General features: G+C 42.1%; 1 protein-coding gene and 1 long non-coding RNA gene across 5 annotated transcripts in view; one reads left to right on the top strand and one right to left on the bottom strand.

Annotated features, from left to right (window-relative positions):
• Window positions 1-1183: 1183 nt before the first annotated feature.
• LOC111934086 (uncharacterized) lies at window positions 1184-6275 on the bottom strand. Its single transcript, XR_002867012.2, has 3 exons — window positions 6138-6275; window positions 5831-5911; window positions 1184-2851 (listed from the first exon to the last, which is right to left on the bottom strand). It is a non-coding gene; the product is annotated as an uncharacterized LOC111934086 (long non-coding RNA).
• Window positions 6276-6373: 98 nt separating this feature from the next.
• PDE8A (phosphodiesterase 8A) overlaps window positions 6374-24564 on the top strand; it is a 115080-nt gene continuing 96889 nt past the window's right edge. Inside the window, exons 1-2 of one of the 4 annotated variants that reach the window (XM_086849897.1) lie at window positions 6374-6445; window positions 7532-8052. In XM_086849897.1, coding sequence (XP_086706023.1) covers window positions 7792-8052 — 261 coding nt within the window. In that variant the 5' untranslated portion in view covers window positions 6374-6445; window positions 7532-7791. The other 3 variants (XM_086849898.1, XM_086849904.1, XM_023933937.2) reach the window with 3 other exon arrangements.

The following is a 24564-nucleotide window of genomic DNA, read 5'->3' as shown; positions in this document are numbered from 1 at the left end:
CCTTATCTCTCCCCCAAGCTGTCATCTCCTCTTGCAATTCTTGTGGTGTTGCTCTTCCTGCTGCTCAGCTGGATGCGCAGACAGCTGTAAAATGGACTTTACAAGAACCATGATACATGGGTGCTGTGCCATGGCACCACAGAGATTCTTGCAACTGTCTGCATGCTGAGCTGCATGTTGGCAAGAGACAAGCACTGCAACTTCCCTGGTGGGAGCTTACAGAAATGAGAATAAAGTTGGAAAGAGTAGTGTTGGATAAATGCTCTGCCATTGCTGGACAATCAAAGCCTGATTGCAATGAAAGAATGAATTTCCTGGGAAAAGGGATATATTCAATTGCTCAACCATCTCTGGGTTAACCTGTTGCTGGTAGGGTATGATCCTCTTTGTTAATTAAGGGTACAGCTTCTTGCATATGCTTGTGTATGTGCTCCACAGATAGACTTAACATCAAGGAAGGACTGTACACAGTATGACTGAGTGTATTGAAAGATATTGTTTTGACCCAAAGCAAGGAAATGTACTTGAGAACACAGCTAGGAGTTGTTAAGTATTCAAATGAGGTCCAGTTCTCTGTGTTATATTCGGACAAGTTTGTAGGATAAATTCTTCATTTGTTTCAGTGATCTAAGAACATAAATCTCACAGCCAGGACATGGGATTTTTTGCTATTGTGAATATATAATAAATCACTGCCCAGTATGACCATGGATGATGTATTTGTTCCTTAAATAATAAATTCAGCAACCATGAAAGCCATCTGTTTTGCAGGTGTACAGGCTAGTCTTCAAGAGTAATTTTTGAGGGTTTTTCAGCTTCTGCTGCTGCCATACAGCAGGGATGAGTTTCTAGCTCCATATTTTGTTGTTCTCTTTACCATTCTTACTCTGCCTTTGGGAAGGGTTAAGGATGCTGGCCCAGGAAGGCAGACTGCTGGCCACCAGTACTGCTGGTTAACCAGGAGCAAACAAGAATGTGGCTGCTGGGCAGGAGACAGTGGGATCCTGGGGGAGACTCAGGGGCAAGGAGTCTGTGGATTTGAGAGCCTATTTTGAGTGAGTATTCCCTCATTAGCCTGAACTGATCTTTTAGTTGCTGAGGTAGACAATAAAGACTAAGCTTGTCCTTCTAGTTCTGATAACCAAAGAAAACGGACTTACTAATAGAGGACACAAGCTGCTTGTTTCTTTTACTGATGCTTTTTTTATTTGTTTTCTCTTATTGGATCCAGGCAGGCCACAATGTAACATAGGAGGTTATGGCATTGGGAACCAATTCAGGAGTCTGAAGGGTCCTGAGGCTGTGGTCACTTTTGGGCTGAGCCTGACTGAGGCTGAATAGCTAAGAAAAGGATCCAATACTCTTAGGAAGCAGAGGGACAACAGGCACTACAACAGCAGGGTGTAAGAACTGGATATACCACTCCACCTAAAAGGACCAATTGTCATCCATGGTTTAGTAAATCACAAACTGAAAAGGTTGCATGCTAAATAAATGTAAGTTGGCTTAGAAATGCTTAGGAAGAGAGAAGGGAAAATTCTTCAAGAGGGGAACAGCTAATTCTCTATGGTCACAGTTGGCTGCACGGCACTGGGTATCCAGACAGATAATACTGCTTGTCAAGCACAGGGTAATTATAGGGGAGTGGGTGGGGACTACAGTGCTTTGTTCCTCCCTTCCCCACAAATTTTTGGTCAGCTCAAGGCGAGGCCACGCAGTAGGAGCTGTTGGAGGCTCTTTGGCAGCAGGATCCCCTCCTGCTGCTCCTCCTTCCCACTGGGCTCTGTGGCTGGCACAGCTGGAGCAGCTGTGGGTGATAGAGTGCAGCCTCCTGCATCCTGTAGGTGCTGCACTCCCTGGGCTGTGTGGGGCTCCCAGGCTCAAGCACTGGAATGACACGGGCTAGGGGTGAGCATTAGACCCTGGGGAAGGCAGGACTGGGAGGGAGAGCAGCAGCATCTGAAGGCCTGTGCTCAGTGGCAGAGATCTGCTCACCTTCACTCTACATCTGCTGTGAAAGCAGGTGCTGCTCCTGGGCAATCTGGGGAGAGTGTACCAAAAACAAAGTAGAGAAAATATAATGCTGAGGGAAACCAGAGAAGCATTGGAGAGATGGACAGCAAAGAAGGTAGTCAAAGTGGAAAGAAGGTACAGTGGAGAAGGGGGTACCTTTTTCTCCTAGAAACACTGTGTCTATCCTGCTGATCACTGAGCAGTGCTGAGGGTGATGTGTAAACTACGGCTGCAAAAGCTGTCCTGACTCCAGTTACAATGATGAGGCTGTACATCCACGAAGTATATGAGCTTTAGACTTGAATGTCTTTAGAGCTAGAGTTGAAAAAGTTGCTGACAGACTGTCTTGAAGGCTCTGATTTCCAAGTGGTACAGACAACTGTGTTCTGCAACTGCAATTACACAACAGCAGCAGCTGGACAGCCTGCCAGGACATCGGGACAGCCTGCTCTCAGCTGCTCTGGGGCTTTTCAGGACATCAGGAAAGTGGTGCAGAAAACAAACTCACTGTACTTCTGTACATTCCAGGATCTGGAGAGGAGCTGTCTCAGGACAAATCTTACTCTTGTGTCACCTGAAAACACCCTGTTCCAGGATACCCGATGCTCATACACAAACAAGCAGATGTACCCTTGTGGGGTGTAATGCTGATACTCACCTGTGCCTAAGGCAGCATATGGTCCTTATTTCCTCTTCTAGAATATCTTGGGGTGGAGAGATGTACTCTGTCACAGCCTGCACATGTCAGTAGTTAGTGCTGTAGAGTCCATGCAGCTGTTTGCGTGTTGGTACATCTTCCACAGTTCCTCCTCCTTCTCCCCACTGCCTCCTCACTGGCCTAGAGACCAACAGGATTGCCTAACTTCTTACAAGGCCAAAAGACACAACTGGAACATACAGCTGACTTGGGGGGAGAAGCAATTAAAACCACATCAAGTAATCTGTTACCAAGACTGCTGCCTGTGCTCACAGGACTGCAGTCATGCTTGCTCTGCCTTTGCTGGACAGACACTTTTCCAAAGGACACTGATATTTGTTCACGCAGATGTTAGTCCATCACACCTGCACAATTCTGCCTGCCTGTGCCTCGGATACTGAAGTGTTATCAGAACTGGATTTTGGCAACAAATTTTTGCTGTGGGCCTTTGCATGCATTTTTGTGTAACTGGACAGGCGTGGAGTGTCCCAGTGCTCATGCATGAACTCTTGGAATGGGCAGTGGGAATTGGTCTGTGTGAAATGGATGGACACTGCTGATCCATCAAGGGAAGTGGGTTTGCTTATGGATATTTGGGGGGAGATAGCAGATATGGGGAATAGTGGGAAATATCTGGGGGGCAGTGTATTGTTCAGTCTTTTGTCAAAACCATGCAGGATCCAATGTAATTTCTCTGTGAGAAGGATGAGAGTGTGGCTGAAGAGTGTCTTTTCAAACCTTTTAAATTTTGACACTTATGTATTTGTACTCTAAATACTTTGATCTTCCCCAGCACCCACTTGTCTGCAGATGAAGCTGATAATCATTCCAAGCTCTTTCCTAGCATTCTTTCTTACTCTGCAGTCCTGAATAAAATTCAACCTTTTTCTCCATAAATAACCTTTCTCATCCCCCCAGCTGCCTCCTAAAACTAGTTTTCTTCTGACCTCTCCCTTACTGACTCTGTACTGACCTTGCACTTCCCCCACAGCCCTAATCTGTTAGTGTCTACACTCCTAGGCTTCCTCTGCTATTTTGCATGCTTTTTTTTTTAATAATAGGGCCCACCGTTTCCTGAGCTGGGCTTCAGCAGTAAGCGTGAACAAGGCCCTTTATCCCCACACTTCATAAAGTGCAGTGACAAATTACTACCATTGGCAAGAATTTTGATGTTTTTACCCCTTCTCTCTGATTCTAGGCTCTGGATAAATCTATATTTTCAACTGTATTTTTCTATTGGCAATAAAACCCACCACCAGTGTTTCCAAATTTTAGAGAGACAAGACAATTTCAGGGCCAATGTCTTGTTCAAAGAGCAATTTTTTGTCTTTAGCTGAATTTTTATCAGTGTGACAGTAACTCCAGTGATTTTTTGATGGCTTCTATTAAACTACTAAAGGATTGTTCAGTCTCATCCTCCCATTCAAGGCAGTGTGAGTTCTCATCTGAAAATCTTGCAAATGGATTTGTTTTGGTTTGTTTTTTTCCATGAATTTAGGCTGTAGAAATAATCAGTAATAACCTGCCAATGGACACTTGTGGAAAAACTTTTTAAAAGAACAAAGTGGTCATGCACATCATACCTGCATGTACACTTTCTTGCTTTGTCATGCTGTTATCAAACAAAGTATTCTCTCCTCCCCCCAGTGTTTGCCTGTCATTTACATAAATTTTTGTATTTGTTGAATGGGAATTTGCTTGCATTCAAAGTGGAAAGCAGAGATTTTTCAATATTGATTTTCTTTTTTTTTAAATCACACCATAGATTTCATCTCTATGTACCTGCAAACCAGACCCATTTATTTTACAAAGCAGAAAGCTTAACTCTAGGTGTCAGCACTGCAAACTGAATGTGCAGCTCTGAAAATGAAGTTTTGCTGTCTCTGACTCCTCCAGTGCCACCAGAAATAAAGTGCAATAGCAGTTTTGCTGACAGATCCATTAGGGCTGAGGAAGGGAGCCTGCACTTATGCCTAATGGCACAAGTAGGAATTGTAGCATTCTCTTCCACAGTCTTTTTCTAGCTGCATGTGTGTTCTTACTAATGACATCTAGTAAATTATGTTTCATGTAAAGAAAAGAATGAGGACAAGATCCATCTCCAAACAGTGCCCACTGTTTCAAATGGATATGTTAAACCATTCCCTTTGTTTATTATATATTAAGAGGATGTCCAAAGTGATGAAAGGGCACAGGAAGCTGATTTCTTTTTCTGGTTCTAACAGGGTGTATAGATCAGCTAAATTAATGAGGTGGACGAAGTTTATGTGACTATTGCTTGTGCTCGAAGCTGCACACTAGCAGAAACATCGGGGAAAGGAAAGACTTGATTTTCCAGCCTTTAATGCTAGCAATTATGAGAAGTAAATAAAAGCATTTCTGCATTGCAAGTACTGTGGTTATCCTGAAAAACCACATTTCTCAAAAGCACTGACTTTTGGCTTTGCATCTCTCAAGTTTACAAGGTGTTCTCATCTGGATCAAGTGATGCTGTTACATATATTGAGTGAAAAGCTGCCTCTTGCCATTCTTGTTGTCCATAGCCATCATTTATCTGCATGTTTTGCTTTTAATTATGACCTGATGGCATTTCTCATGTAGCTAAGGTACTGTTAAAAGTGTGGCTGTCCTGAAAGCACAGAAGTGCTCCTGCTGAACTGGATTCTTCTGAAACACAATGATTCTACCAGGGGACCACAGAAATGTTCATGGCACAAAACTGGAGTAATTTAAACAGTTTCCTGTGTGTAACACATCATTTTTCCCTCTTCAGATGCTGGAGCTTATTGATAAAAGTCATGTCCCTGACACTTGGTTTCCACCATGTTCCTAAATCTAAAGTTTGGTTGGACCTTCTCTAAACTGCTGCTGCCTCTGAGCTGTTCCTCAGCCAGTGAAAACAGGCAGGACCCTGGAGAAGCACCTCTGTGAGTCATTGAGAGTAAAGGTAGCAGAAGCTACAAATGACATAGTGAAAAATATGAAAGGCACGTGAAGATGCCATGGGGTTGTGTGTGGTCTGTGGAAGAGTACGGTGTTGTGTGTGTGTTGTTGAACCCGGGCTGCACTTGAGCTGGTACTTCTGGAATAGGAATTGTCTACGGCAGTAACTTGTCTTACCCTGGGCATGGTGTCTGAAGGGCTTTAAATAGAATGTGTTCTCTCTTAAGGTACGTACAGACGTCCAGTCTCCCGGCACACCTATAGGATAAGGAAGCACAGTTACTTTCATTTGATATAGAAACAGAAAAGGTTAATGTTACATACATATTCCAGGAAAAGTCTGCCTGCAGTTGATTTCCCAAGCCCCGGGGCCTGGCTCCACCCATAGCACCATCTTCCCTTTTCACAGGCTTTGCTTTCAAAAATATTTTCAAAGAAATTGGCATGGGCAGAGTCGAAAAGGAAAAGGATGGGAAGCAACAACCGAGTCCGTTGTCCGGTTTCTGAAGAAGGGCACCAGGTGTCTCACGGAGCAGCCGCTCGCCGTCTCCCCGCGGCGGCGTGCCGGGGCTACCCCGAGCCCTGAGCGGGGCGAGCCCCGCGGCTCGGGCGGGGCTGGCGCGGCATTGGCCGCGGCCGCTGCTCTGCATTGACGCCAGCGCGGGCCGGAGGTCAGCGCCGCCGGGCGCTGCATTGGCTCGGCCGGGCCGGGCCGGGCCGGGGGGAGCGGCGGGGCGGGGCGGGGCGGCCGAGGGGCCGCGGCCGCCGCCGAGGAACATCAATAATAACAAGGTGAGCGCGGCGCGAGGGACGGCGGCTGCGGGGAGCCAGGCATTTCCCTGCTGAGGGATGCAGACACCACGGCCCCGGGAACCGGACCTCTCGCCGCTGCAGCCCCTGCCGCCGGGATGGGACGCTAGGATCGTTCTCCTTCTACTTCTCGCTCTTTTTAATTTTTCTTGCCCTTTTTTTTTTTTAATTTTTAATTTTTTCCCTCTCGCCGTTTCGCATCACTTCTCTGCCCAAAAAGCCAACCGCATCATGGAGGCCCTTTGATGCGTCCGCCCGCCGCGCCGGCTGCCCCCGCGGCTGAGGGAAGCCCTCCGGGCCGTGCCCCGTTCCCCGAGGGGGCTCCCCGCGGCCCGGCCCGCCCCTGCCCCGCGGCGCTGAGCCGGGATGCCGCTGCGGCGGCCGGAGAGCCCCGCTGCCGCCTGACGGGGGGCTCTTCCTTCCTTCCGACGACGGGAACCTGAATGTCACCCCCGCGGCGCCCGCCCGCCCGCCCGCGACCGAGGCGGCGCGGGACGTGCCCAGCGCGGCGTGAGGAGCGCAGCCGGCTCCCCGCGGCGGCCGGCCGGCTTACACCCTCCGCTGGTGTTTTTTAATAAATCGTTGATTTTTTTTGTTGGTTTTTTTTTTTTTTGGCCCCAAAGCACACCCCAAAGCGCACCCCCGGCACAGCGCAGCGCCGAGCGGGACGGCGAGGAGTGAGCGCTGCTCGGCCGGAGCGCGGACGCGGAGGTGGGGAGCGGCCCCCGGCCCGGTCCCGGGTTCATCGGTAACGCGGAGCAAGCCCGGCTGCAAAATGCGCCGTGCCCCGGGCTCAGGGGAGGAGATGGGGCCGTGCCCCCGGCCGCTCTGAGCGCCGAGCCGGAGCCGGGGAGCGTGTGGTTTGGGGCTTGGGCTATTTTTTTGGTTTTTTTTTTTGCTTTTGCTTTTTTCCACCCTCTTGTTTTTTTTTTTGTTTTTTTTTTTTTTCTTTTACAAGAAGAAAAGAAAACCTTACCAAGATTCTCAGATGGCTTAGACAAATTAATAATAATCTGTGAAAATACGAAGTCGACCGGTTCTTGATTTCCCCCCTTCCCTCCCCTCCAGCTCCCCAGCCCACTGCTGAGATTGAGCTAAAAGGACCTGTTTCCTGGAGGACGAGGAGAACAGACACGTTTCTGGTGGTGTAGAAGGGACCGATGGCAATGCTTCAGAATGTAGCGGAGACGCAGGAGAGAGATTCAACCTGTTAACAAAAAAAATTAAGCAGGGGGAAAATATCAACGGGAAGGAAAGATATATATTTACATATATATGTACACGTATATATATACAATTTAGAAGTATTCCCCAGGTGGCCACAAAGCATGGGCTGTGTTCCAAGCACCAACCTCTCTGACAGCAGAGTGATCTGTCACAGTAGCAATGAGTCTGAGGAGTACAATTTCCCTCACCAGACCAACACAACCATGTCTCAACAGCAGCAAGGCAACCCCGTCCCAGGATTATTCATTAAATGCTACAACACATCCACTTATGAGGCGAGGACTAATTCCTCTAAGAAAGACAAGAGGGAGAACAGCCCGAGCATGGAGGCAGAGGCCCAGACCGGCAGACCCAATGTTAAGGTAAAGAGGGTGCTAAACACGAGCGCTGTTTCTCTCAGAACAGGAGCTGGCTGTAGAGTCTCCCTGCCCTTGTGCGGGAGCTTTTCCTGGCTCGGGCTTTACTTTCGTTTATAAACTAATCAGTGTCTTGGCGGCTTTGTAGAGGTACCCAAGCCTCTTTCTTCATTCCACAAAATGAGTTTTCCTAATTCTGGGAAGGAGAGCGATGTTAATTGTCCTCATCGCTCGTTGGAGCCGGGGGCACGGGTCTTGTTGTGAAGCTGGGGGGCGCAGGGGGATGCTCTGCCCCGTGTCGGTGCCCCCGGCTCTTTGTGCTCGTCCCCTCTGGGAGCAGCGACAGATCACGCTCCCAAGCCATCTGCGAGCCGGGCTGAGCGCTTTGCATGCCTCCTCCATTCGGAAAGTTGAAGGGAGAGTGGCAGCGTGTTTTGCTCTGGCTACTGATTTACATTAACAACTTGTTGACTTTGTCTATTGCTACAAATAGGGTGTTTTTCTGCGGTTTTTTCCCATGTGTTTGCTCCCATACTTTTGAGTAAAGGTGCGACACAAGACTATTTGGAGATGACACACGCATACTGAAAACAAATCGTGATTTGTGATTATTTTCCTGGAAGTGAGACGGTGGTGTGGCGTGCTCGCTTGTCTGTTTGCTTTTTATCGCTGGGCTGTTTGTTTATGAGTTGTATTTAGCTCCTAATCTTATAGGATTTATGTTTTTGCTTTTTTTTTGGAAACTGCTCTTATTTGTAAAAATGGTAGTTGCCAATGTAAGAAAAATCACATTGTAGCAGTCCTGGGGATATTATATAACATGGCTGATGTGTTCTCGTTGCTGTGATAAGAACTGAGATACACACGCCGTAAATATAAGATACAGGCTTGATATGCAAGTGAGATGTAGCTGAATGTCAAGAGTTTTGCAGACTAACAGAAACTCTAATGATTTGTTGTTTTCTTAGGCTTTTTACTTGCATATTAAGACAACTTTCAGAGTATTGACCAGGAACAATTTACTTCAGTTATGTGGGTGCTTTTCTTTAATTGTTTTCATTCAGATTTAGTAATCTTTGTTCACAGTTTAGTAAGTTTCATAGTTTAAAAAAGTCTAGAAAATTAGCAGACACTTTGGGAGTGGTGAGCTGGGGGGGAATTAACAATACTTTATACAGAACATGAAGCTGAATGGTGGTACACTAAACTAAATTTTTGTGTTAACAACACTGCACAGGAAATGAACTTTACGGCCCTGTTCACACGCGATAGCCGTGCTCACAGCACGTTTAACACAGCAACCACACTGAGGAGGCTTAAGTTGTCATCAAATTCCTGACAATTGCTTTGCTAGCTGGATTTTTAATAGTGATTATAATTGCATGTTACAAAACCTAAATAAAAAATAGTCTTTTAAACTTTTTGTTCTGTGAATTCGGCTTCTGTATGATTGTTTAAGGGGAAAAATCACTCAAACCTGTTTCCAGAAGCGTGTGTGGGAAGCAGTCTTAATTTTGTTAAATTTTGTTCTTTGCCTTCAAGAACTTTGTACAAATTCTTTTTACTAGGTTTGGATAATTCAGCCAGACACTATAGGTTGCTGTTGGTTTGTATGCATGCTGTCATCTCACTGACAGTCACTCAGATTTTTATCACTCAGTCACATTTTCTGCCCTTGTCATCACTCTTTAGCACAGTTCTGTGAAAGATGGGTTTTGAGAAGTGAAAATGGAGTTGTATTTGTGATCAGTTGAATACAAAATCTGTTGGACACATCACATCTACATTATTTTCATGTGCAAAATTCTGTAATAGTCCTTAGAGCTGTCAGGCAGCGTGGTATTTCTGTCTCTGCTTTTATCATTAGCGTGTGTAGCGCGATCAGATTTGCAGTTCTTAGAGCGCTAGATAACTGTGCTGTCTCAGAGACTGTGCTGGGGCAAGGGATCACTGCAGAGTAGTTTTCACAGCACAGTGAAGTTGTTTGGAAAGAAAGGAAGTGTGAGAAAATTGAAAACAGTGTGCAGGAGGCTGAAACTCCTGAAGGCAAAAGGAGCATTGGGCAGGATGTTGTGCTGTTTTGTAGGATTTTTGATTTGGGGAAGAACTGTAAGAGTTAGGGTTCTACTAAGAACCATTGCCATTTCTCAGAGTGTGTAGTACACTCTTTATGGCCCCAGGGATTCCTTCACACAAACATGAAATGCTACAAACCTGGTGTGCTTTGGGGACTGGTGGTGTCACCTAGAATTTGTGTGCATCGCCAGTAGTCTGCCTGAATGACATTTTCACTTGGTTTCAGGGTGCTTTAAGTCATATATTCTCAGATTAAAGCCAACAGAATGCTGTGCTAGAGCTATGAACAAAACTTGGCCTGTGTGTAAATTTCAGTGTTTTCACTTTGTCTGGCATTAGTGTTAAATTTATTAAGACATGTGTAATAGATAGTGCAATAATATTTACTGAATCAGTTTGCTAGCTATAGTGCACATTTTTCAAGTCAGAAAATGTAATATAGACAAAAAATGTCCCATGTTAGTTGTAAAATGGCATGTATCTATTGCTAATTAACCCCTGACTTACTCTGGTTTTGTCTTGTTACATCTTTCTCCTGGTCAAATAGCAGAGGATCGTTTTCTGGATGGGTGGTGTAAGCATACTGTATTTTGTGATTTGCATCAATTTATAAACTGCAGCTAAAAAAGTTCTTTTCTAGTATGGGGAACTCAAAGTTAATCCACCCAAATTTTCAGAATAACCCTGAAAGTGTGTGTGTGCGGAGGTAAATGCTGTAGTACCTATTTCTCTTGTGTATGAATATGGTGACAGTATGTGAGAAATGGAAGACCTCTTTCAGGTCATGGCACCTGGATCTCCCTCCTTAATTAGTATTTTCATATGTGGCTTTTATTTGAAAATGATGGGTGCCTTAGAATAAGTGCCATATTTAAACAATGAACCAGCCATGGAAACTCTTCCCTTAATTTTCGAGGCATTGCCAGCACAGATTAAATCCTGTACCAGTGAAAGATGAGCAGGACTTGGATGCAAGGACTGGGGTTTGATTATCCAGTGCTACATAAAGAATATCAAATTACATTTAACCAGTACTGCTGCAAAGACGAGTTTCCCTGATTTTAGTTTTAACTCTAAAAATCTCAAGAAAGTGGACTCAAAATTGTGACAGCCTGACCTTTTCATATATATTAGTTATGATTTTCAGATACATTTGTAGTTGAATTTGTGATAAAGGTACTTGGATTTATAGAAACCTGCTTAAACACCATTAGAATGATAACTGTTTAAACTATAACATAAGTGGAGTAAATGCTGAAAGGCATAAGGACTTCATGGGCGTTTATTTAAAATTGGCTTGGATATTCATAATCATATGCTATCCCAGCATCCTGTGTGTGTGTGGCTCTTCTCCAGCACATTAATATACACTGTAGCACCTTGATTTTGCTCTGTCATTCTTTTACGTATGTAAGATTTCCTTCCTCTTTCCTTGAGTAACTCTCCTTGTCGGGTACATTTAATACAGAAATATGTGCATTTGGTTGCTGGGGGATCAGAGAGTAAATCCAAACTTCCTTTGTTTGAAATTAAAATTACTCCCAAGTCAGAAGGACCAAATGTGAAATAGTCTCTTGATTTATCAGCTGATGTGGGGCAGCCAGTTTAAATCCATGCTCCTACAGCCAGTAAGTTTTCTGCATTCAAACCCTGAGATTGCCTGTGAATTTTGCAGTCACTGCAAACCCATGTTGCATAATTCTGCATAGGCTGTATGCTATATGGCACCTGCAGGGCTGAAGTGGATCTCATTTCAGCAGTTAACAGCACATTATTTAGTCCATTAAGCTGTCTGCTCTTTTCCTCCCTGTCTGGTAATTCCTTTCCCTTGGAACACACCAGCACTCCCTCCCTCTGATACTCCCACACTTTCTGTCCATGCTTCCACCGAGGCCATCCACCCTCTCTTGAATCCTCCCTGTTCCCAGTGAAACTATCCTCAATCATTTCTCCTACAAACTTCCCATCACCATTTCCCTCCCACCTCCACTGACGTCAGCTCTCCTGTACAGAGATCCTCACTTCCACTTGGAGGATCCTTCCCACGCTGACATACATGAACTTTTCTCTGTCTTTAGGGCTCCAGACTTTCACACTGATGCTTTTTATACTGTTGTTGTAAGGCATGAACCCTTTCTCCAGGGGATGGGGGTCTAAAAGTTTTAAATTGTATGAAGTGAAGTGGTGTAGTGTCATGTGAACTGGGCTCATATTTAGGTCTAATTTTTATCTTTTTAAATTTCCTGTTGTTTGTTATGTAAATTGGAAAAAACCCAAACTATAAATCACTCACAGTATACAGATGGCTACACTACAAAGACAGCATAAGCTGTGTTTTCAATTTCTAAAGCATTATTATTGGTACTTCTTCTTGTCATGCAAACAAACTCATGCAAAATGTGTCACTGCATCTGAGGGCAATTATTTGTGTGACTGAGATGAGCAAGGTTAGACCCTAAATTTTTTGAGTATTTACTGTTGGTAAAAACCTCACTGAAACTCCTTTCAGCTGAAAATTCTTGAGCCTTTTCCATTGCTCTTCTGTGCTGCTGTCTGAGCTTGCTCTGCATCTTCTCTCTGGCCATTTTATATTAGTTTAGTTAATGTTATGTTAGTTTAATTTATGTTATTTTAGTTAAGTACTAAGCTTTTCCTTTCCTGCCACCTGAATCTGTCAATAGAGGAAGAATTAAAACCAAGCCTTTATTTCTGCAGTTCTAGATCTTTTTCTTACTGTGTTGTACCTTTTGTTATCTTAATTTTATGGCTCAGATGGAAGTAAGTACATCTACAGTGAGAAATTTTCTACCTGTAGAATGTACTTATAAGCCAGGCAGAATAACAGGAGGTGGTGTATTAATGAATTTCTAACATTCCCAATATTACATGTGGTGTGAAATTCTAATGCAAGTTAACAGCTTTGCCTCGCTATTTAAGATACCAACAATTCAGATTTTTACATCCCAAATGCCAAGTGTAAGTATAAATTAAAGATACGAAATGGTTACACCTGCTTGCAAATACTTTTCATTCAATGAATTGTAGATTAGAGGATGCTTACAATCTATGTGACAATGTAGAATGTCTTATTAAGAAAGTTGTTCATGGTTCATTTGAATCTAAGAAAAAAATACTGTTTGGAAACTGTTTTGCTTTCCATTTTGCATGCTTTAATATTTGTTCTTCATGTTCAAGTAATTGTCCAAGTCAAGAAAGGGAAAGGTATTTGAATGAGATTTATTTTTAACATCCATTGAAATTGTTATATCCACTAGTTGGATATAGTAGTCGGCACTACAAACAGTGATAAATAACTGTTTTGTTTTAGTTATTGTATGAACATTTGTTCACCTCTCTTGGCTGTCACACTGAGAAAGAACTCCAGAACTGGGTGGCTTAAGCAGTAGTAACAATACACTGAAAATATTATACTTTTCAAGCTGTTGGAATCTCAACTGACTTTCAAATGAGTCCTCAAAGAAGAAATAAGTATTTTGAGAAAGGGACAGCTAAAGCTTTTATTAGCTGTCAGCAGAAAAGCAAAAGAAATTTAAAGTGAATATGATAATGAGCAAAATGGCCTCAAGGTGAAATGGTTTCAATACAAGATTTACATAAGTTGTCATTTTATCAGCGGGCCACAGAGGCACCTGCACATGTAAGAGAACAGTTTAGTGTTGTGCTCTATTTTGGTGGTGTGTATGGATATAATATGGATATAATATATATAGCCCACACTCTAAACTGCTTTACCAGCTGTGGATGGAATTAAAACATTGTTAGCAATGTTTCCAAGATTGCACACAGAGCATGATGTCGTGTCCCAAGCTCAGTTTTCCATGTGTATTTCCATGTTTTTATATATGAGACCCATTCATCCAGTGGAGGTTCAGTAGGAATTTGCTTGGTGCTGTGGCATCCTACACATTGCTATCTGTTCTTTGGGTAATATAATTAGGTATCATCATTTAACTGTAATTTAAATTGGCACAGGATGACAAGATACAAATTGAATAGCTTTAATGTGCATGACATACTAAATAGTTTTATTGCCCAGAGTTAGATTTTTGAGTTTTCAAAGGCACCAAGGGAGTGATGTTAAAGTCCTCTGCTTTGCAAGAAGATTTCAGCATTCAGCCCCTTTTAGGTTTTTTCTTGATACCCCTTTTAGGTCCAAAACGTAATAAATGATGGTGTTTTCATGCTGTGAAATTAAATAGCAGTCTCTAATTTGTGCGTTCTTCCAGACTGTTCTCTTTTGCTATGGGTTGTGCTGTTGGCCTCAAATCAAACTCCCAGGCCCTTTCCTTCTCTTTCTTGTAAAATCTGTAACTCTGTCACTCTACATAAAGCAAAAGGCTTAGCATTCTGTAAGCCAGCTCCCACATGTATGGCTTTGTTCCAGGAGAAAGGAAGAGAGCTAGAACCTGCTTTTTGACATGGAAATGTGTTGACATAAATTAGGTTATATCGGCTTTGAATGTGGCAGACAAGGTAATTTGACATGGCTTTTGATAGTATTTTAAATGTTCAAAGGTAGTCTGCAGATATATGTAGAGGGTTAATGTCCTTGCATAGCAGAAAAGCTTGGAATGAAAAGGAAATATTCAAGATTTAAAAGCAGTTTTGGGAATAAAATGTTGCTCATGAAAAGGACTGATTCCAACCTAAGGGTCTGAAATAAGGATTCCCACCCTTGCTTGGAGTGGGAGGAAATGTGGCTTTTGGTTCTGCCACTTTATTACCTGATAGACAATTTTTGAGCACTGGATCCTGAGAAATTAGGATAACATATTTTTGTTGTTGTAAAGAAAATCTCTTTGTTGGCCAGATGGGTCTTTCATTTCTGAGTGAACGAAACTGATACAATTTTAAGGGTTTTTAATCTGTTTGTGAAATAATATTTTAACATATTTAAGATACGTCCGTTTCTTTGTTGGAAATGAGAACTCACTTTTTTTGGCAAAAGCAGAATTATTGTCCATGTTAATTTGAAAGTTACTTAGAAAACCAAACATTTTATATGCCTTTTTCAAGGAGGATGCATTTTGCTTTGAAAATCAAACATTTTATATAGTGACATGAACAGTTTATTGGTCTTGTTATGGGGAAAATGGTGACATTGAAATCTTTTCATTGTATTTTAGACTTCCCAGTTTCCTAAGTAAATCCATACAAAGAAAACACAGAATCACTGGACAAATATGAAAGAATGGCATCCTTTACTTCCCATTGTTTTCATTTTGAGTTAGCAGTGACCTTTAGCTCCCTGCTGGGATGCGGTGGAAACTTTACGAGGCCCCATCTTACTTGTTACTCTAAGACAACTTATTTTTAAAGTTATACATTTACTATCCTATTCTGTCTTTGAGTCTGAGGTTCTGTTATCTCTAATAAAATTTAATCAGAAAAACAACCTCAGTAAGTGATCAGCAAAGTAAACCTTCTTTTTATAGAATCTTGTTTGAAAAAAACCTACTCTAGTTTGTTAATTAAAGCACATCAAAAGAACCTTGATCTACATCGAATGAAATCCTCCTGTATTGAGGATTAGCTACAGTTTTGCATCATCATCAGAAGGATGTTCCTCATTGACATGGAGTTATCAGTTATTTTCTGACACTGAGGTGTAGAACGCTGTTTTACAGCAGTGGTGTTAATTCCAGGTTTAAATGCACAAACATGTCTGTGGGGTATGTAGGTAGGTCAAGATCTATCTTGAGCTGAGATGATTAGTTTGCAGATGTGTGTCCTTTTTGGAATACTGGTTGCTCTTCCTTCCAATTTTTATGGGTTTTTTTCTTTTTTTTTTTTTTTTCTTTTTTATTTCTTTTTCCCTTCCTTCCTTCATAACTTTTCATAAGTTTGGTGAGAAATTCCACAAATGGTTGAGGACAGCCACACCTATTACTCTGGTAACTTGAAGCAGAAGTGATGTGTCCTGCACACAGTTTAACTTCCTAGTAAAAACTGCATTTTTCCATGAGCTTTAACTCAAAGATTTCAGCACAGGATGAGTATCAGAATGTAGATCTATAAATACAGGAACCCAGAGCTTGTACTGAAGTGTGGATGGCACTGGCAGTTCTGGCAAGATATCTGCTTTTTATTTTTCAAACCAAAGCAAAGTATTATTTTCAAATACCAAAGAGATTTACTAGTGGCCCAAATTCTTATTAAAATGTCACTCTTTCAGCCCTGTTAAGGTCTTTGGCTCAAGGGCTGTGGCTGTGTCTTTTGGTAGAGCAGCTTCGAGAGTAGTAACTCTTGAAGCTAAAACCTTAAATTTCTAAGCATTCAGAAGGATTTTTTGGCCTGGAATGGTTTTTTTTTGAATGTTTGGCCACACATTTGTGCCTGTGTTGCTCTCCACTCGCAGCTGAGGATGATTCTGTAAGCAGTGGGGCAGTGGTGATGCAGAGTTCCCCTGTCAGAGCTGCCTGGCCCAGCTTTTGCTGTGTGTTTCCATTGGATGCCTGATGTTCGTTCTGTGCCACGGGGGACCAGGGCCACCAAGGACCCAGAGCACAGGGCTGTGCTCAGACCAAGCTGTGGCCATGTGTGCAGGGTTTTGTCTCCAGCAGCCCTCAGCAGCAGAGTGTGCTTTGGAGAAAGATGCAAGGCATCTATTTAAAGGTACAAAACCGAGAAGGGCTCTTCATGCTCCTCTTCTGGCTTTAGTCTGAACATACTGATTTACTTCTCTTTTTTCAGCATTTTGGCATGTAATATGATACTGATATTTTAGTTTTATGTCCTTAAAACTGGCTTGACAAGTGCAATGAAAAATTGTACTCTTGCGTGGAATTTGTGAATGGAGAATTAATTTCCAAACCAGTGTTAGCACATACTTATCGCTGCAACACCACCAATGTGAAAATCTGGTGTATTTGTTTCTGCAGATACTGTTGCAGGGACCACGAACAACCAATGAAAGAGTTTAGAAGAAAGCAGGGGACATGAATTGAAACTAAATATGGGTTTGCATTCTGAAGAGGACTTCATGACAAGGGTAGCTAGGGTTTTTTTCATACATAGATCAGAATGTCTTCCAGATGAAAAAACTTGAGGGTGAAATGGATATTTTAGAGGAATGAAACGTTTCAAATACAGGCAGAGGGGGGTTTTGAAAACCCAAACAGCTTTTGTTTCATTAACAAAAGGAAGAATAAGTCCAGTGAACTCAGACACTGCTTCATGCTTACATTGATGCTGCTGGAGCTTTTCCTTTACGTAGTATTTGGGGTTTTCTTTTTTGTCTTTGGTAGGAATGGATTGGCTTTCTGCAGAATTTCGGATGAAAGGGCTGTTCTGCCCCTTCTGTCAATTAGTGATGTTATGCATGTCCTCAGTTCTGGAGGTGGTGGTGTTGGTCCTGGCTGTGCAATGCTGTGGAGCTGAGATCTGTCAGGAGAACAGACAGCTCAAGTTCTGTGCCACTGCTGTCACTCACAGCCCCTAAACCTACCAATGACACTGCTTCCCTCAGCAGATAATGTCACATTGTGCCTCTTCCAAAGTATGGAACACTTTACTATGGGGCAGCTGCTTACCTTTTAGGAGGGATTTATGTTTTCTGAAAATTTATTGCATGTTACAGCTCCTTAAATGAATGTATTTGAGCAGTAGCTTGCTGGGAACCAAGTTTTTTCCAAAACTTTTTTGTCTGGCAGTGATACCTAGTAGGAAAAATGAGATTCTTGGAGAAAAGAGAGATTTAGCTTTTATGATCCTCGTTCATCCTGCTAAAAACTCACTGAACTAATGAAGCTGCTCAGTAAGGAAGCTGACCCATCCCTCTCTCCCTTGGCTTTGGTGGGAAGGGCAGAGTTAATGTCTGTCCCTGAAGGACAGACAGCAGTGGCAGCCTGCTGGTCTGGTAGCAAATAATAAAAAAAGAAATTTTGTTGGTAATTCTATACTTTTGGTTCCAAGGGCTAAATATTAATGTATCAGTTTATGATAGTTTTCTGAGAAACATAATTCTGCTGTCACTGTTTGCAAGTTGGATTTTTTTTTCCCAACACATTTGGAAGAGTTTTTTTTGGTCTTGTTTGCTTGTATCAGTGCAGAGCCTCAGAGTTCAAGGGGGAGTGGGGCAGAGGGAGAAAGCCCTGCCAGTGGTTGGAGGGAGGTGTGGGAAGTCCAGAGGCTTGTCACATCCTCAGACTTAACCTCTGGTCACAGTGTGACCATGGGAACATTGCCAGGCACCAAATTTTCAGAAAAGAGTGACTGAAGTTCACATTTTCTAAAAAAGTAAGCTCTCTTACGAATTACTTAGAGTGAGATTCATAGTTGGACTGTCAAAAAAAGCAAGCTGAAATTGCAATCTCTTATTATGCCAATTAAACTAAAAGGAACATCTTTTTGTAGGTTACATAGCTCTGAAGCTTTCTGCTAACTTTATCTTGGCTGTTCAAATTGCTAAGAGCTCTTACAAGGCTCTCTTGTGCTCTTTGGGCAATATAAACTCTCTCCTGCTGTGCCCTGCTAAGTTTGTGGGACACTGTTCATGGGGTAGTTTTTGCTTTGTTGGGTAATCTTGTTTGGTTGCTTTACAAAGTCTAAGCAAACCAGAGAATTTTAAAGACTGGAAATGAAATAGACCTGGTGCAGGATCAGGGAATGGCAGTCTTTTTGTCCATTTCTTCTGAGAGCCTTTGGGCTGTGCTAGGAAGTACAGGCTGTGGGTGTTAAGAGGTAGCTGTGATTTTCACCCTTTTATTGTGTGCACGGGATTTATTGTGGGTTAGGAGGTGCCTCCCTGATATATTGTACTGCTCTGTCAGTCCCTCTGAAATTAAACCAAGACCAGAGGCCAGTGGAGAGTGTAAGTGGTGGGGTCCAGCAAAGCTCAGAGGTCTCCATGAGCTGTGGTTTAGTTGCAGAAGTCACAGTTGTCTCCACAAGGATATTTACTGGAAAAGTGATATGTCCTAAAAAGTTGAGAAACCTGATGAATTCTCCCATCATCAGTTTGAGCAAGGACACAGTCTTCCTCAGTCTGTTGTTTTCCCAAGTGTGTGTTTAGCCATGAAGCCATGTAGTCTCTTGCCATTTCTCCATGGATGACCTGCAAGGAACTATCAACCCCCTTGAGGAAACCCGATGCTTTTGGTCAATGGTCCCTTACATTTTTTCCCCAGCTGACTGATCAGAGAAGTACCCAGCTGCATCCACTTGTTGGGATTTGCTGTGCCAGGGCACATTCTAGGACAAAGGTACCAAGGAAGTGAGTTGTGTTGAGCTCACCTGAAAGCTGAGCAGTGCTTCCCTGGCTGTGGCAAATCACTTTGACTACTCTGGGATCTGGTTTCCACTTACCCCTGTAACAGTAGACTCAGTAAATACTCATGTGAAATATTACCTGGGAATCTTTAAATGCTTGACTACTATTGCTTCCAGCCACTTTGTAAGAGGTGCAAGGATTTGCTTCATACCTAATTTTTTTTCTCCTTTTTCCCCCCCCTCCATTTTGCAGAGAGGGATGTGGGGGAAGGGCTTGGCATTTTTTATTTATGATCTTTCCCAACATCAGGGCATCTCAAGACAGCAGGTAGAATTTCTAAGAGTTTCTTCTAAAGGAGGGTCCTTTAGCCCATCCTAAAATAGTTTAATGATTTTTTTAAAGGCAAACCATGCCTTAATCATGTAGAGAAAAAGGCATGAAAGAGGATTGCCAGGGTAAAGGGATTATGGCTTACAGCATTGCCCCTGTGCTTTTGCTGGGTGTTGCAAGAGGTCTTCATATCCTTAAGGGTCTGAGTTAGGTTTGGGAAACCTTGACCTCTGTACTGAGAATGATTTGAAGCCAGCAGTAGTAATTTGTTTAGACACAAGTTCTTAAATGCAGATTAATTGATTGCTATAACTACAGATACTTTTGTCCTAGAACAGACATGAACAGACTGTCCAAGGGCCATATACATATGTACAGGATATTTGCCAATTAGCTTGTGGTTAATTTAAGTAGAATACAACCCCCTGACTTAGTAAACCCTCAACTGTGGCAGCTCAGCCACAGCCACTTGTCCTCACCCCAGCACCACTCTCAGCCTGGCAGCCCATGTGAAACAGCATCACCTTTAACAGGCAGCATTCATCTGCAGTGATGTGTGGCACTGTACTGCAGAGCAAAGTATTTTCAGTGCCTCTTATAGGAGGCCTGAACAGGTTTTAGAAGAAGCAGGACTTCAGTAATAAATCTGATCTCTTGAAACATGAGTTGGAAGTTGTAGCTCCTGTCAGCAGGTTCACTGTATGATGTATTGTGGAGCCTTGGCTGCAAAGAAGCTGTAGCCTGCAGTTAATGAGCTGTTCAAAGTAGCTGTGAAATTGTCAACTTAATTAAGCCAAGTTTAGTTACCAGTCATCTTTCAAAGATTTTGTGTGAAGAAGCAGGCTCTGGAACTGCCCAGCTATGCACTGTAGGAAAGTGCTGTGTGCTTTTCTGAACAGAAATTAAGAGTTCATGTGGTAAGAGAGAGTGCTATTTTGCAAAGTGTTTAAAGAAAGCCCCCGGCTGTCCCAGCATGCTGGGCAGCTTCACAGATATTTCCATTTTTAGATAGTTAGAAAGCACTCTAAAACACTCAGTGGATTGCAGCTTCTGTGTGATTCTGATTGAAGATCTACTGCAATTTTTTTTGCTTCTCTTTTGAAATGATCATGCATGTGCAATTTTTAAATTGTTTTCTGTTTCTTTATAAAATAATGGATATTTATCTTTGTGCTTTGTCCTGACTCCCTTTCTCTCCTGACAGTATAGAAAATTTAGTCTGAGCACTACTAAAGCACCTGCTGAAGACAGTGGGGACTGCAGTTCAGTTAGCTGGGTTTCTTCAGTTTCTCCTTGGACAAAGAGTAAATACTTTTGCAGACATTTGCAAACTTCTTCTGCCCATGACCTTGAAAGGACCCATCAGATGTTGCAGAAACAAATGTTTAGCGTCCTAGCTGCTGAGGCATCTCCTCTCACATCAAGTGTCACTTAATTGCAATGGTCTGTTCTTCAGGTTGGAGATCTCTTACTGACATAAGTAGGGTAAAGTCTTCTTCTAATTACAGCAATACTGATACTACTCTGTGTGTTGCAGCGTAGTTTATGCCATTTGAGGGTAAAAATACAATGGTACAGCTTTTTCCACAATAGAAAGCTTCCCTGTATTTCTTGACATGTGGAACTATCCTTAGGACACACTTAGGTGAGGTCTTAATACAGTCAAGGACAGGACTGTATGAGGAACGTTACCTAGATCAGAAATATCATTGAGGGATTTGAGTTTTAACTATATTTTATTTTGGAAAAGATCTCTGTTATGGATATAGTGATAGTGGATAGAGGGAAGCATGCTTTTGTTAGAATAGCTTGTTTCAGCTGAGGAACTGGTATGAAGTATACCAGCAAAACCAGTTTTGCTAATACTAGCTGCATTTGCAATAGGAAGGATTCCCAGGACATTTGTGTTACACCTGTGCCAGGAATTCAGGACTGTGCAAGTGAAATGCAAGTGAAGTGAGCACATGGAGCCTTTTCCTCCTTGCTGAGCCTTTGGACTGTAATAGTTTCTGGCAGCTGATGCCTGTGAGCCACTTGCCTGCTTTTATGATGCCTTTGCAGCCAGCATTGCTAGCAGTGAGAGCTCCAAGGAACTCTGCAAGCACTCTGAATGCTGCCAACACACTGGTGCTTTTTTGGAATATTTCCTCTTTTGGACAGACAGATTTAACAGGAAATAGCTCAGCTGAGGTGTGAAATCATGATGTGAATATTTGCAAACCTTTGGGAAGAAAAGGTATTTTTTGTCAGCAAGACTTTGTAGGCTAGACCAGGCAGTAGAGCAAACAGAGGGGGGAACAGTCCTTGAATTAGGACAAATAAATGATTGTTAATGGCCTTTGTCCTCTGTTGCTGTTTGTTTGCCTTTTGCTATAGGACACTGCACTTCAGAACAGGCTGTAAGTGGCTCTGCATTCGGTGACTTCAGGTTATTAAGGAAAAGTTGAAGTATCAGTTAATTAATTGCATCATTTAGAACTGACATAGTGTTAATAATTATCTCATGAAACTATTCCAGATTTATGTTTGAGAATGGGAAAAGTAGTATAATAATACATATAATAATTATGGAAGATACTGAATTATCAAGTGTAATTTGGTGACAAGTTGATTGTAAGGCCAAGTTGTGGCAATTTGTGATAGGAATGTCACACCACAGCTGCCTCTGTGCCAACCCTCCCCATTTTACTGCCATTTCATTTTACTGCCATTTCCATTTCTACTCAACCTTCTTACTTTGCCACCCATGGTGGTCTGTAGTTTTTCTTTAACTTGTTCAGTCACACATAGCAGAAGTTTCTTTCTTCTTTTCTTCTTTTGCCACTACATTCTACCTTCAACTGCCATTTTCATTTTTCTAATGCTTATAAATACATATTTTAATTAATAAGATTAAAACACAGGGGGATTAAAAACCTCTCACTGACAAAACTGCTATCAACTCCTCTCAGAGCTTTTTTCCATTTTGTTACTTTGTACTTTTGTTTGGTGAAGGTCTTTGTGGAGGGTCCAGCTTCTGCCCGCCCTCTGGACACTGTTCTGGAAATGACAGAATCTTGCTTACAAAGAGGCATAGCTAGTAAACAGATGTCACCCTGAAAACCTTTATTTAGTACACACAGTGTACTCTTAATCATTTGCACCAAGGTCAATAGCCCTTAAAGGGCCATTATTATAAATCAATCTGATATTGGAGGAGTATTTTCACAGATGTGTACACAAACACAAATAAACAAACCGGTAATTTTTTTCTCTAACTTCAGCTAAAATGCAGTAAACTTATTTCTAATCTGCTGTACTAGAAAAATTATTTTTTTCATCTTTCATAAAGCTTTTAAAGCTTTAGTGCTGTTCTATGCTTAAAATTCCATACAGACATTTTGAATTGTAGATGTATTCTTGTGTTGCTTTACAGAAAAGAGTAATATTTTGGAGAAAAATAATTTTTTCATAGCACAAAACATAAACAATCAGTTGGTGGGTAAATTGCTTGATTGTAGTTTGTGGACATTAATTTTAGTTGTTTATGAATAGAAACTGTCATAACTGACACTAATCATGGACTTCTAGTTTTACATGATTCAGGTGCTGCTGACACAATTTCATAATAAAAATTAGACATTTTTCATCTATTTTTGTAACCATGTCAGTTCAGATACTTGCTGTGTAAAGGGCATATCTACACAAATAGTTGTGACCAAGCTGAACTTGCATCTGAAATTGATTTTTCTCCTTACTAGGAATTTGACAATGTTTTCCCAAAGCGCTGAAGCTCAAGCTGGTTTTGTGACAGCTTTCTTTTTGAGGAGGACTGAGTGAAAGGAATTGTTACTTTTCCTCCAGATACACTCCCAATAACTCTCATAATTCCCATTTTTTTTCATGGGGTCACGTTCACTGTCTCTAATGTAACTAACTGTTCTTTTATATGTTTAATATCCATTCTTTCTTGTACTTGCAGAATTGGTGACCATTAGTGTTAAATAGCCCACATTTCGTTTATGGAGCTTTTCCCAGGAGCTCCCTACTCTGTCTGGGGCTACAAACTGGTTCTCTGTGTTTCCTTTTGAGTGTGTGAATAGACTGAGCCACCTGGCTCTCATCTAGCTTGTGCTGAGGGTGGGGTGGTATTTCATTGAAGCGCTTTGCAAGTAACCCAGAGCCATGTGCAAGAGCCAGAGCTGAGGCCTCTTGGCCCTGTCTCTGTACCAGGTTTGTGTGTTGTGGGGAAGATCTGCTGAACCTCAGCAGTTGTTTCTTTTACACTTCATCACCTTCCAATCCAGTCCATGGAAAATAAACCTAAACTCTAATTACTGTGTCTGTTTTATTTTTTGCTCTTTAAATCTTCACCTTTTTTTATAGCATCCTTCCAAAATGTGTCACTCTCTATAAACATTAGGCTATTAAATTTTTGAAGCTCATGACAATGTTGTTCCACAGATCATGCATTTGCATTTTCAGGGTAAACACCCTCCAACCAGAAACTAAGCAAGCTCAGTCTTTTGTGGTGCACTCTGTCCTCATATGCCCTGGGATCAGGAGTCCCTTGCCTGTTTCATGTCACTCACATGATGTTGTTTCACACTTGGGAGTTACATCTGTGGGTCAGCACTTCCTTACTTTTTAGAAATACCCCTCTCTTTAGAGAAAGCAGTTGCTTGATTCTAACTGCTCTTACTTAAACAGCAGATTTTTAGGACTACTAAGTAGGTGTAAACTTTACAGTCCTTCCCCAGAGAATGTTAGCCTCATAGAACTAGAAATTACCCCAAATAAATAGAAAATAAAATAAATAAAGCACAGATAAACAAAGGGAGTTGTTGGGGAAAGGCCTTCAGTATTTCCAGCCATCATTTTAAACCCACCAGATTCTTCTT

Source organism: Cyanistes caeruleus, chromosome 13, assembly GCF_971803275.1.
Source record: "Cyanistes caeruleus chromosome 13, bCyaCae1.hap1.1, whole genome shotgun sequence".
In the NCBI taxonomy this organism is placed as follows: domain Eukaryota; kingdom Metazoa; phylum Chordata; class Aves; order Passeriformes; family Paridae; genus Cyanistes; species Cyanistes caeruleus.
The sequence above is the reverse complement of the archived record's forward strand: the minus strand, read 5'-3'. Positions and strand labels throughout refer to the sequence as shown.